Source organism: Lynx canadensis, chromosome A2 (assembly GCF_007474595.2).
Source record: "Lynx canadensis isolate LIC74 chromosome A2, mLynCan4.pri.v2, whole genome shotgun sequence".
NCBI classification, from domain to species: Eukaryota; Metazoa; Chordata; class Mammalia; order Carnivora; family Felidae; genus Lynx; species Lynx canadensis.
The window spans coordinates 56797386-56811660 of record NC_044304.2 but is presented as its reverse complement, the minus strand read 5'-3'; the positions used below and the strand labels follow the sequence as shown (position 1 = coordinate 56811660).

At 45.4% G+C, this 14275-nt stretch overlaps 1 protein-coding gene across 2 annotated transcripts in view; it reads left to right on the top strand.

The window, feature by feature from the left end:
- Positions 1-14275, top strand: part of CFAP92 (cilia and flagella associated protein 92 (putative)) — a 65674-nt gene that overhangs the window by 28006 nt on the left and 23393 nt on the right. For both annotated transcript variants that reach the window (XM_030307510.1, XM_032592362.1), the window contains exons 10-12: positions 4634-5538; positions 10876-11070; positions 13001-13295. In XM_030307510.1, coding sequence (XP_030163370.1) covers positions 4634-5538; positions 10876-11070; positions 13001-13295 — 1395 coding nt within the window. The remainder of the gene's footprint in view (positions 1-4633; positions 5539-10875; positions 11071-13000; positions 13296-14275) is intronic.

Here is a 14275-nt window from a genome sequence, read left to right as displayed (position 1 = left end):
TGCATAGTTTTTGTTGTCTCATTTGCTCATCTTGGTTACTTTACTGTCTTCCAGGTTATTAAATCATTCCTCTGCTTCATCTAGCCTCCTATTTATTCCATCAAATGTATTTTAAATTTCACTTATTTTGTTCTTCATCTCTGATTGATTCTTTTTTTTATCTCTTTGTTAAGGATCTCACTGAAGTCCTCCACTATTTTCTCCAGTGAGCATCTTTACGATCATTACTTTAAATTCTCTATCAGGCATATTACTTCTATCCATTTTGCTTGTCTCTTGCTATGGTTTGGTCCTGTTCTTTCATTTGGGACATCTTTCTCTGTCTCCTCATTTTGTCTAACTCTCTGTGGCTGTTTCTCTGTGTTAGGAAAGTCAGCTACTTCTCCTGCTCTTGAAGGTAATGGTCTTACGAAGAAAAAGTCCTATAGTGGCTCTGCAGTGTCCCCTGTTCCCTGGGACCTGGAGCTTCAGGGAGTGCCTCCTATGTGTGTTGTTTATACCCTGCTGTTGAGTCCTGGCACCCTCCCTTTTTTTCAGTCCAGTTGCCTGCAGAGGCTGTTTTTGCCTGTTGTGGGCAGTGTTTGGCTCCCAGCAGGGGTGGGGTGCATTTTAATAAGGTGTGCACTGGTCTGCTTGTGAAATAAGACCTGCCAGCACAGCTGCTCCTGCTAGAACTAAGGTCCCACAAAATATGCAGGTCGGGAGATGAGGTGTTGGTGCAGTTTGTGCCCGTTTTCTGGGAGAGGGGCCCTGCAGTGTGGGGACTGAGGCAAACATGACTGGGAAGGGTAGGTCTACCAAAGTTTGTGGAGTGGGGGAGACCTTGGTGTAAGCCAGTTAGGTAGTGAGTGTCAGTGATGCACTGGTTCCCACAGGTGGCCGTATGTTTTTGCTGGGGGGTAGGGGAGGGAAATGGCACCTGCCAGCTCCTTTGTTCCTGGAGAGGTTTCCCTGTTATCCCTGCCTCTCTGGGCCATGATTTGCGATGAGTGAATCACTCTCCCTCTTCTCTGCCCCCGCCACCCCTGGCATTTTTCAAACTGCTGCTTCTAGGCTGTGTCTGCCTGGGTTGTTTGTTATGCTGTCTCTTTAAGGGTGAGAACTCTACTTTCTAATGTCTTCTGGGCTCTCCCAGGGCTGAACCTACTGATTTCTAAAATTCTAGGCTTTAAGTCTCACTCACAAAACTCAGCCCCTCTTTCTTTCAATACCACATGTTATGGGGATTCGTCTTCCCTTTGTGGGCTCCCTGGTGTGAAAGTCTATTTTTTGGCCTTTTCTGCAACATTGGCTCCTTCCCCACCACATACGGACACAGTTCGTCTCTTTCCCAAACCATGTCTTTCCCCTTCCCACCTTCTTTGATGTGCCCTCTTCTCTACCTTTAGTTGTGGAGTTGTTCTGTTAGTCTTCAGATCATTTTCTGGGTTATTTACACTGATGTGAGCGTTATCTCTTGTATCTGTGGGAAGAGGTGTGTGCTTAGGGTCCTCCTACTCTGCCATCTTCCCAGCCTCCTCAGATATCTTTTATACAAGTTTCTTCTCTCCTCCTAGAGCTCTGATGATACAAATGTGAGACCTTTTCATATTGTCCCACAGGTCCTTGAGGCTCAGTTTAGTTTTAATTTTCAGTCTTTCTTTCTATATGTGTTCAGGTTGCATACTTTCTATTGATCTATCCTCAAGGTCACATACTTGTTCCTCTGCCATCTCCATTTTGTTCTTTGGGCCATCCAGCAAATATTTAATTTCAGTTATATTATTTAGTTCTAAAATTTCCCTTTGGTTCTTTGTTATTGTTTCTATTTGCTGAGACTGGTTACCTTCCATTTGTTTCAAGAATGTTTGCAGTTACTTGTTGGAGAATGATTATAATTGTGGTCTTAAAGTTTTCATCTGATAACTCCAGTATTCATGTCAACTCAGAGCTGGCATTTGTTGGTTGTCTCTTCCCCTGATAATTGGTCAACATTCCTAGTTCTTTGTATGTCAAGTAATTTTGGATTATATCTTAGATATTTTAAATATTATGTTATGAGCCCCTGAGTCTTTTTAAATCCTATGGAGAATGTTGGTTTCTTTGTTTTGTTAGACAATAACCACAGTTAGGGTGAAGGTGTAATTTCCAGTTTACCTTCTGTAGCTGTGGTTTTAAAGCCAATTCAGTATTCAAAGATTTTGTAGTGATATTTAAGCCTGTGCTGCATGTGCACTACTCAGGGGCTAGTCTGAGACCTGTGCAGTGGTCTCTCTATAGTTCAGTTCTCAGAACCCCTGGTATGCTGCTTAAGGCCAGATCCACACATGCATAGTTCAGGTATAAGCCCAAGTTTACACATAGCTTTATGGAATCCTTTTCTTGATTTTCCTCCTATCTACACTCTCCAGTTCCTAAGGAATCCTCTTCCTGGTCTGCTGGCTTGAAAGGTGTATCTTTAGTGTTTCCACTCTAACATGCCTTTCCTGGGACTTGGACTGCTTCTGAGAATAGGTGGTGGGAAGATATGTAGAGTAAAAACAATAGCGAGGGTGTGCCACACACTTTGTATCACAGTTCCTTTGGTCAAAGAGGATTTCCCTCTTTCGGATTTTTAGGTGCCTTTGGGGTGGTTGGCTGGGTCAGTTGGTAGAGCATGCAACTCTTGATCTTGGGGTTGTAAGTTTGAGCTCCACATAGGGTGTATTTATTACTTAAAACCTTCAAAAAACAAACAAAAGATTTTTCAGTGCCTGCCCAGTTGCTGCCACTGCCATCAGATTGCAGCGTTGGAACTTGAACTTGAATGAGGGCAGGGCCAGGAGAGAAAAACAACAGGAGATCCTCCCCAACCTCTACTCTTTGTATCCTGTAGTGGCAGGGGAGCAGGGTGGGGGGGGGGGAGTCCCTCCTCCCATTCTTTAGAACAGAAAGAAAGGGCTTCTCTTAGAGCTCTGACTGTCAATGCCTGGTGCACAATTCTGGGATTCAGGCTTCCTTTTGAATCCAGTCTGTGACATACAGGAGGAAGATAAAATCTAGGAAACTCACAGCTAGATTGGTTGTACTTTGAGTTTGTTCTCTTTCTGCAATCTGCCCATTACCTTTTACTTTCCAGAGACCTCTGACAGCAGCTCCATGCATTCTGTCTACAGTGTTTGGTTGCATTCACCGGGAGATACGTGGCAGATGTGCTTACTCCATTTAGCCAAATTTTAAAGTTCATCTTGACCAGTTTTAATTTTTCTTTTTTATTATTGTTTTATAGATGTTCTTTTTATAGTCTGCATACAAGTCCTTTATCAGATGTTTAGGTATTGCCCATATTTTATGCCAGTTGAGGACTTGACTTTATTTGACAAAGTCCATTTTATTAACTCTGGCTGTTATAACTAGTGCTTTTTTTGTGTCCTGTCAAAGAGATCTTATCCTTCGTTCATGAAGATTCTCTCCTATGTCTTCTTCTAGAAGATGTAAAATTTCAGCTTTTGTATTTAGGTCTATGATTCATCTAGAATTAATTGCATTTTTCTGACCATGAAAACTGTATTTCTCTATTTAGATTTTCTTTAATTTCTCTCTGCAATAGTTTGTAGTTTTCAGTGTGTACAGGTCTTACACATCTTTTATTGCATTTCTTTCTAGGCATTTTATGTCTTTATGGTATTCTAGGTGATATCTTTATTCATCACCAGTAAATTGAAATACAATAGATTTGACCTTGATATTCCTTTTTATACACATAACCAAATATATTTAGTTTATATGTATCTGATCGTTCTAATATCTTATGCCTTTGTGCAACCAATTTTGCTAGTAGTACCTTTTACCTTAGTTATTTTGTGATTTTTTACTATGAGCTCACATTTAATTGGACTTTATCTTGGGGATTCTTTGAGGCCAAGGTTGAATGTGGATTTCTCTAGGTTTCTTGATTGCTTCTCCCAGGTAACTGGGAGCATACCAGCCCAGGATTATTTAAAAGTAAATTTTCAGTTTCTGTGTAAAATAAGTAGTACACTTGGGGTATGGATTCAGATCATAAACTTGCATAAGGGATAACTTTTGATAATAAAATCTTAGCCCCAAGGTTAAAAGTTGCAAGATTCCCTGTTTTCTGTCCCTCCTTTCCATCTCATTCTCCATGCCCTCTTAAGCCCCAAACCTCTGAGCCTTTCCTCACCTTGTATCTTTCTCCTTGAATACCTAGTGATATGCTGAAGGTGAGCCCATGCCAGCCCTCCAGATGGATGTCTGGGAAATATGGATTACCTTTTCTAAAAACCACTTACCTCCGCCTTTTCTGCACCTAGCCCTGGGCTTGGAAGTAAAAATACAGGTGTGCAAAATGCACGTGGACTGTCTTCATGACACTCAGTTTGGGAGGAGGAAATAGTGACTTAATACTTATTAAGCCCTTGTCTTGTGTCAGCCACCATCTTGATGCTTTCACATATGTCACCTAATCCCAGGGATTACCTGGCAGAGCAGGCTTTTCATCAGTATTTGTGGATGAGGAAATCCAGGCCACAGGGGCTGCAGGTGACAAATGCGACATTAGGATTTGAGCCCGTGTGGGATTCTTCCTTTAAAGAGGAGGCAGGGTGACTGCCACTGCATCCTGGTGATCTGTCGTCACCTCACTCTCTCCTAGAGGCTGTGCACCCCCGTGTACTGCAAGTACAAGTTCTTTAAGACTCCAGTTCACAAGACGGAGGGGAAGCCCCATGGAGTACACATCTACTTCCAGGACATCAATGTCATCTTTCTTGGGCCAATGCAGCCCAGTGACCTGAGGGAATACCTGGAGGGGCCCCCCATGGTTGTGGAGGTTCACGACAGGGACCGCAAGTTAGAAGAGTATTCCCGGAAGCCCACCCTGTTTGGGGATGACCCCTTGGATTCACACCTCAACCTCCAGGCCCTCATCTCTCCGGAAGAGACAGAGAACAACCCCTTTGAATCCCAAAACAAGATATGGGACCCTTATGGGGTTGCCAAGGTCAGTTTTGCTGACCTTCTCCTTGGCCACAAGTACTTGAACTTGGTTGTCCCCATCCACAGGTGTGAGCCCAAGCCCACACACCATGGCCGGGATGGCAGGAGCAGGAAGGTTGTGGGGTTTCGGTTCCCCCCAGGTGGCTTTCAGCACAGCTCAGTGCCCATGGGCAACTACCTTGAAGCCAACTCCCAGCTCAAGCTGCGGGTGGACATTGCAGTGCCACTGCGGGCCAGCGCCGAAGCCCCTGACCCTGAACTTACAGGCACCCTGTTTGGCCGCATCATTTTCGTGTTTGACTCCAGAAAGATCTTCCTCCTCTCCAGCCTGCTGCAGGACATCTCCATGATCAATGCCAAGGCCCTTGATCTGGACGCCTACTCTGCTGGGAACATCCAGCAGATTCTGTCTGCCTTTAAGATGCACATGAGGATCCAGGAAAGGCAGGACCTGGATGTGCTCACTGGCTTCCACCTGCTGGATGGGAAGATCCATCTTCTCATTCTGGAAGGTTTGGCTGACCAAGGTTTAAAGCGGCTGTGGGACAGCCATCAAAGCCGGTGAGTGCGTGGTTTTGTGTTTCATGTAAAAGTCATCATGTCCGGATGCTGAGTGAGCGGGGAAATCTTTTGAAGCCAGGATCAGGTTCAGTATGTTCATCTGTGAGAAGGATATGCTGATTCAGCTCCTCTTGGGGTTTATTGTAAAGCACTTTACAGGGCTCTGTACTTGGCCTTGATCACAGAAGCAGTTGCTTGCCTTTGGATGAAGAGAAGACTTTAGGGGCATCTGGAAGAGAGGGTGGTTGAGGAAAATGGGTCTGCCTTCACACTTCTGAGGGGCCTACTTGGCTAACAGGGAGAAGAATGTTCTATATGGCCATAAGATGGACACTACAGGGAAATAGATTTCAACTCACCCCAAGGAAGGCCTTTCTGATTATTTTGGGGCTGGGAAAGCTGCCTCAGGTGCAGAGGGTTTCCCTTCCCTGATGGCCTCCAGGAGCACCTGATGACTGCTCAGTGGGGATATTGGAGAGGCAATTCAAGTGTCTGATTCGGGGCTAGAGCAGGTGGCCCCTTATGGTCCTTCCATTCTTTAGTTTTGGTTTCCTGACAATTCTCTTTTCCTTTCATTATTTGCATGTATCCTAGTTCGGGTTAAAAGGACCTCCCTGTTTTAGTCTGGGAACACCCTCTCTCTGTCTTTGGAGTTCAGATGCCCCAGGACCCAGATGATGACAATAGCAGGTAGTCCTGAGGTTGAGTGCATCCACCCAGGAGGGAAGAGCAGCCCTGCGGGGACCTGTCTTGATGTGCTAGTGGGCCAAGAGGCACTGTGGAGAAGCTGGCAATATGTCTAGTTACCTGCCCAAGAGAACTGAAAACATAAGTCCACGCAAAAACTTGTACAGGAATGGTCACAGCATCATTATTTATAATAGTCACAAAGTGGAAACAAGCCAAATGTGCTGCAACCAATGAACAAGATGTGATATATCCATACACATGAATAATGTTCAGCCATGAAAAAGGAACGAAGTACTGATCCACGTACTTCAACATGGATGAAGCTTGAAAACGTACCAAGTAAAAGAAGCTGGGCATAAAAGGCCACATGTTGAATGATTCTGTTTATGCGAAATGTCTAGAATAGTCAAATCCACAGAGACAGAAGATTAGTGGTTCCCAAGGTCTCAGGGGAAGGATGAGGGAGAAGTGGGGAGTGACCGATAATGGGTACAGTTTCTTTTTGGGGTGATGAAAATTTTCTAGAATTAATGTTTGCGATCGCACAACATGGTTAATATACTCAAAACCATTGAATTGTTACAATTAAGAAGGGCAGACTTACAGTGTGCGGTGAAGAATCTGGCCTTGCCTAAAAGGTCTGGCCTTTGCCCTTCCTTGGCTTCTGGGGGGTGACATATGTCATACCGTATATAAGTGCCTTTGTTTAGGATGGGGGCTGACTGCACTAGATCTTAGAATGGGACCAGCCTCACCTGATAATCATAGGATACAGGTTGACCATGCCAGATAGACCAACAGTGTGAGTTAGGATTGGGGCTTTGGTCTTGCAGTGTTGGTTGGTCTAGAGACTGAGATTGCCATGTGGGCAATCAAGCAGTAAATTGGTCATGTCCCTCTAATGGAGCCCAAATAAGACTCTCTACACACTAGGGCTTGGGGGAACTTCTCTCTGCATATTGTCCCATCAGTGTCATAAGGGTGATACATCCTGACTCCATGAGGAAAGAGCAATGGAATCTTGGTGTTTGGAACCATCCTGTACCCTGCCCTATGTCTCTTCCTCTGGCTGATTTTAATCTGTATCCTTTCCCTGTAATAAGCTGTGTGAGTATAACAGCTTTCAATAAGTTGAATAATCGGTGAGCCTGGGGGTGGTATTAGGAACCCCCTGAACTTCAGTTGGTATCAGAAATCAGGGCAGTTTCAGGGACTATGACCTCAAATTTTGTAGTTTGGCTAAGTCGAGGGGTATGGTATGATCTTGTATCTCAATGAACAGTTTTTTCCCAGTAGGAGAAATGATATAAAGTATGTTCATGGACCCCAGTTAAATTAAACTACAAATAAAAAATTACTAACCAAGAAAAAATTTTACATGCTTGGAAATTAGCAAATACTTCCAAGTAACCCATGAGTCAAAAGAGAAATTGTAATATAATTTAGACATTGTTGAATTGAACACTAATGAAAAGAGTATAATATCTAAATTTGTGGGGTAATGTTAAAGTGTTCTTTAGAGGAAACTTTATAGTCTTAAATACTTACATTAGAAAAGAAGAAAGTCTGAAAATGATTGATAGATGTTGCAGAGATTGAAATAAGCATTGTAAACTATGTCAGTAAACTTAAATATGTACAAGAAATTCCAAATATATAAAAATGTTTTCAGAGGAGATAGTTTAGAGGTTTCTGGATATAAAAGTTAATGTAAAAATCTATTGAATGTCTGAATACTATCTACATACAAAAATCATTTTTAAAAAAGTTAATACTTTTAAGTATCATAAAAATATGAAATTTGCATGAATAAATTCAACATAAAGGAGTGGAAGACCTCTATCACGAATACTGTGGAACTTTTAGAAACATTAAAGAAAACCTAAATAAGTGAAGAGACATACCATGTTCATGGATTTGAACACGTAATAATGTAGAGGTGTCAGTTATCCCCAAATTGGATATATAGATTCAATGCAATATCAATTTAAAAATGCCACTTTTTCGAAAGTATGGAACTTGAAAATCTGATTTATGAATTTACATCAGCCTGCAAAAAATACATTCTTGAATACGAACAAGATGGGAGAACTTGCTCTACTAGATATCGGGACTCATGATAAAACCACAGTGATTAAGATCACGTATTGGTTCAGGGATAGACAAGCAGATGTATGGGATGTAATAGAAAATCCAAAAAGAGACCTCCATGTAAGTGGTAACTTGACATATGACATATGCAGATTGAAAAATCAGTGGGAATGAATTTTAAATGCATTAAAAGCGTGAATTTACATAACGCAATATCACTTTACACCCACTAGTCTGGCTAGAATAAAAATGTCGGATTATAGCAAGTGTTGACAAGGATGTGGAGAAATCAGAATTGTTATTCACTGCTGGTAAGAATTAGGTGAATTAGATAGTGTAGTCACTTTGGAAAATAGTCTGGCAGTTCCTCAAAAGAGTTACTATTTGACCTAGCAGCCCCACTCCGAGGTAAATGCCCAAGGTAAATGAGACTATATATCCATGCTAAACAGTATATAACTTTATAACAAGATTATAATAGCCACTAGGGGGGCACCTGGGTGGCTTAGTTGGTTAAACATCTGACTCTTGCTCAGATCATAATCTCATGGTTCATGAGTAAAAACGATTGAAGTATACACATTAAATGAATGAATTGTATGGACTGTGAATTAAATCTCAATTGAAAAATACCTCTGGGGGGCGCCTGGGTGGCTCAGTTGGGTTAAGTGACCAACTCTTGGTTTCGGCTCAGGCCATGATCTCACAGTTTGTGAGTTCAAACCCCGTGTTGGGCTTTGCGCAGACAGTGTAGAGCCTGCTTGGGATTCTCTCTGCCCTTCCTCTGCTCGTGTTCTCTCTCTTTCTCAAAATAAATAAACGTTATAAATAAAAAAGAAAAGTACCTCTAGTGGGCAAAAAAAAACTGAGGAAAGGAGAAAATTTTTTCAAAAAATGGTGTTGGGGTAATTGTTTATCCAGAAGAAAAAAGGAAAATAATTTCCTACATCAAACCATTCACACATATCAATTCCAGCTGGATTAAAAATCTGTGTACATTTTCAACTTGCTAAAAAAAATTTTAATGGTTATTTTTGAGAGAGAGAGAGAGTGCACGAGTAGGGGAGGGGCAGAGAGAGAGGGAGACACAGAATCCGAAGCAGGCTCCAGGCTCCAAGCCGTCAGTACAGAGCTTGACGTGGGGCTCGAACTCACAAACCGCGAGATGGTGACCTGAGCCAAAGTCGGATGCTCAACCGACTGAGCCACCCAGGCGCCCCTCAACTTTTTATTTTGAGATACTTATGGATTCACAGGAAGTTTAAAGAATGTCACAGAGATCTCACAGACCCTTTCCCCACAGTGGTTACATCTTACCTAAGTACAGTACAATATCTAAACCAGGACGCTGACACCAATACAATGTGTGTGTTGTCTGTGCCAGTTGGTCAAATACAAATTTGTATGACCACTACGCTAATGAAGTTCCACCCTCTTTCTCTGTCCTGTTTTCCATCTCCTTAATTTTTTCATCTGTGTATAATCTTGCATATTAATGGAATCATACAGTATATGACCTTAGGAGATTGGGTTTTCTCCACTCAGTATAGATTGTGACAGGTCCATGCGAGCTTTTGTGTATGTCAATAGCTCATTCCTCTTTGTTGCTGATTAGTATTTCATGAAATGGATGTACCACAGTTGAACCATCCATTTATTGAGAGACCTTTTGGTTATTCCCAGTTTTTGACTTTTACATATGAAGCTGCCGTGAACAATGACGTACAGGTTTTTACGTGGACATAAGTCTTTTTTTCTTTTTTTCTTTTATTTTTTTAACGTTTATTTATTTTTGAGACAGAGAGAGACAGAGCATGAACGGGGGAGGGTCAGAGAGAGAGGGAGACACAGAATCTGAAACAGGCTCCAGGCTCTGAGCTGTCAGCACAGAGCCCGACGCGGGGCTCGAACCCACGGACCGCGAGATCATGACCTGAGCCGAAGTCGGCCGCTTAACCGACTGAGCCACCCAGGCGCCCCAAGTCTTCTTTTCTTTTAAATTGAATTATAACTGACTTACAATATTATATTCCAGGTGTACAGGACAGTGATTTGATGTTTGTATGCACTGCAAAATGATCACCATGGTAGATCGGATTACCATCCGTAACTGTACAAAGTTATTAAATATTATAGACTCTATTCCCTGTGCTGCACATTACATCCCTGTGACTTATTTATTTTATAACTAGAAGTTTGTACCTCTTAATGTTTATTTATTTTTGAGAGAGAGAGAGAGACAGAGAGACAGAGCATGAGCAGAGAAGGGACAGAGAAAGAGAGAGGGAGGTATAGAATCTGAAGTAGGATCGTCAGCACAGAGCCTGACACGGGGCTCAAACTCACGAGCTGTGAGACCATGACCTGAGCCAAAGGCGGATGCTCAACCGACTGAGCCACCCAGGCGCCCCTCTGCTTGTGTGTTTTTAAACAAGGAAAAAGAGAAAGAAAGGGAAAAGAAAAGGAAAAGGCTCTTGCCAAAGGGCAAAACCGCGGAGCATTCTGGGGGCCTGCAGAGCGGTGCTGGTAAAACCCCGCCCTGCGGGCTCCTTGCAGAAACACCAAAGCAGAACACGGGAAATGCAAGGTGCTCTACAACTCCGCGCTACTGTTTCGCCACCGCCTGTACGCAGACCTGGAGACCGTCCTGTACCAAGTGCACCTCTTCAAGCCGCTGTCGCAGCTCATGAAGCACTCGGTGCTCTATGTCCGCAACACCGTTCCAGAGAAGACCTTCCAGGCCCTGACCAGGTGTGTCAGGCTGCCACAGAGATGAAGGTCCCCTCCCTCGGGGCGGGCGCCGGGGCCTCGTGGGGGGGCCCCTCCAGGGGCAGTTGTTGATACTCTTCATGCCCAAAGGAGTCGAACCAGGAGTGGAGCACAGTTCCGAGGGACCCCGAGCTTCTGTCATGCCCCCCCACCAATGGGGTTTTGGAATCGCACTGGGGAAGGGAGGGCGGTTGACTTGAACACGGGTTACATGAAGCTCTCTGCTGCTCTTGGGGAATAATAGCCTAGAACAGCGTGAGCAGTGAGTGGGGGGGGGGATAAAACCCCTTTTCCCAGTGAGTGATGAGGACCAGAACCAGATCCACCAGGCCTGCAGCAGTTGTCTCTAGCAACTGGATGTTTGCTTTTGTTGGCTTCTTCCCCAGCGGCCTGTCCAGAAAGCCACCATCAGAAAGGCATCTTCCAAAGATCTAGATCTTAAACAGGGCATGCCTTAATCTGTGCTCAACCCTGGGAAGCTGTGTGCTCCTCCAGCCGGGTTGAGCACGGCTCGTGCTCCAGGAGGACCTCCTCCCTTCACGTAGGGAACAGCCACTGCCCGGTAGCAGTGGGGCCGAATGAGGCACACCCAGTTTGGAAGCAGAGACGGAGAAAGCATAGTGCGGTGGGGCTCCTGGGACCCTGGCCAGCCTGTGCCGGGCTTCGTGGGGGCAGTGAAGGACCGTGGCTGGTTCTTTCGGGAGGTCAGGAAAGGCTGACCTTGAACGTCAGTGAGCGGGCATTCATCAGGTGGACAAGTCCTCTCACTGCCGTCTGGGGCAGGGGTACCGACTGTCTTTTTATACCTTTAAAAGCAGCAACAGCCGTGGCCGAGACGTGGCGCCCAGCTGATTGAACGTATTAATGAAGGAGAGGGCAGAGGCAAGAGAGAAAGGAAGGGAGAGAGCCCGGACGCGGAGAAAGAGGACTTAGTCCTATTATTTCCCCCTTCTCCACGCGCGGGTCTGCCTGAGGGGCTAGGCAGGGTAGCCCTGAAGCAGTAGGCCGAAGCTGCAACTCAGGAAGGGTCGTGTGTGCAGTGGGCCTCAGGCTCATGGTGGGGAGGTGCTGGGACATGGGGGTGTCCAGAGCCTTGGCAGTCAGTCAGAGGAGGCTGGATCCTGCCCTGTCCTGCCCTGCTGGTGACAGGAAGTAGCTGGGGTGGGGGGGTGTTAGGGAAAGGGCAGAAAACCGCTATTTGTGAAGTGCTGGCTGCATCCTGGGCAGCTGCCCTCATCGTGGCTTTATTCCCATCTGCAAGGTCCCATGGTGGCCAGAGAACTCAGCGGGTGAGAGGCAGAGCCCGCCATCCTCAGGCATGCTCCCTCGCAGTGGACCTTGGGAGTGTCAGAGACAGTGAGCAGCAAGTAACAGCTGCTATGTGTATGTTGTAGAACATCAGCGTCAGCCAAGTGCCCAAGGTGCACCGGCCACCCCCCGGGAGAGGGCAGCGAGGAGGAGTCTCAGGGCAGGGGATGTGGGGGGAGGCGTGGGTGGTGGCCGCTCAGTCCTGAGCTTTGCGGAGACACGAGGCTGTGTGTGTACTGCCTTCCTCCTGCGGCAGGAGCTCTGAGATCCACACCCCTGACCAGCTAGCTGGTTGGGGCTATACCCTGATGGGGCGCAGGTTGGTGACAGGCGTGGAATAAGGCCACGGTAGCAGAAAAATAATCAGAGTGGACTGTGGAAAGCCCTTAACTTCTGGGGGCTGGGAGGAGAGCGGAAAGGGGGCATTGCGTTTTGTGGGCTCGTCCGAGTGGAGTCTAAACTCTGCGTGTATGAGGTCTGTGATCTGGGACCAGCTGGCCAACCTCTGAGCTCCCTTTGGTGTTGTGAAATGGGGCCGCTTTCGCCCATCTTGAAAGGTTAGACGAGGCTGTGTTGCGGGGTGGGGGGGCCCTCTGCGTTTCAGGATCTACTGCATCTGCTATCACAGCAGCAAACTCAGGGAGGTGATCACAGGAGACCTGCTGCCATCCTCCGCCATGGTCAAAGACTTGAGCCAAGAGCTGGGGCTGCCCATTTCGCAAGGCCTCACAGATGGAAAGCCGTTGGTCTTGCCAACTCCTCCCACCCCCAATCTCGCGGACTTCCGAGGTCAGAAATCCGACCTCGCTTATGAGATCCAAGCCCACCAGGAGAAGTATCTGCAGTGGCGGAACGCCATGGTGCTAAAGAACAGAGGCCAGGAGCGCAGCCTGATCCAGGTGGGCACTCTCTCCTCCCCGGGTCAGGGGTCCCAGGCCTTCGCCCCACCTGGGCTGTCCAGTCACCACGGGGATACAGGGCAGAGGACCAGTTCCTGTACCTACTCTCCTGGGATCCCAGGCAGGTTGCATAAGAGGTGCCGGGTTGGGGGCTGAACCAGGTCAGAAGTGTTCACTCCCAGCTGTCAGGTACCCATCGTTCCTGAAAGTGAAAAGGAACGCTCTTAGGTGTTGTCACCTTTACCTTGGCCCCGGAGTTCACCTTGAAGGCTGGGCGCTAAGGAAAATCTCCCTCCCTCCACAGCCACCACGAAGGCTTAAAACACTGACATCCAAGGTGTGACTTGAACTTGTCCGCCCATGGTCTGTGTGAAGCACCTCCCTCCCCCCAATCTCCAGGGAGAGAAAAGTTCAGAAAGAAGTTTGTGAGCTTTGCAAGTGGATATTGTTTATGAAAACCAGCAAAGAGGTTGTTTTCCCATTTGTGTTGAGGTTTTTGGTTTTTCAAAAGAACCAGTTCTTGGATTCATCAATCTGCTTTTTCTCTGGTCTGTTTTCTAATTAATGTCAGCTTTTATCTTTTATCATCTTTTAAAACTTTTTCTCTTCTTTCTAGCTTCTTTAAATTTTATTATTGAAGTATAATTGGCATATCGTTAGTAAGTGTAGTCACCATCTGTCACCAAAAAACATTATTACAGTATTATTGACCATATTCCCCATGTCGTAATTTGAATCTCTGTGGCTTATTTATTTTATAATTGGACATTTGTACCTCTTAATCCCTTTTATCTATTTCACCCATCCCTCCACTCACATCCCCTCTGGAAACTACCAGTTTGTTTTCTGTTTTTAAGAGTCTATTTGTTTTTTGTTTGTTTGTTCATTTGCTTTATTTTTAGACTCTACATATAAGAGAAATCATACGGTATTCGTCTTTCTCTGACTTACTGTACTTAGCATTATATTCTCTAACCCCA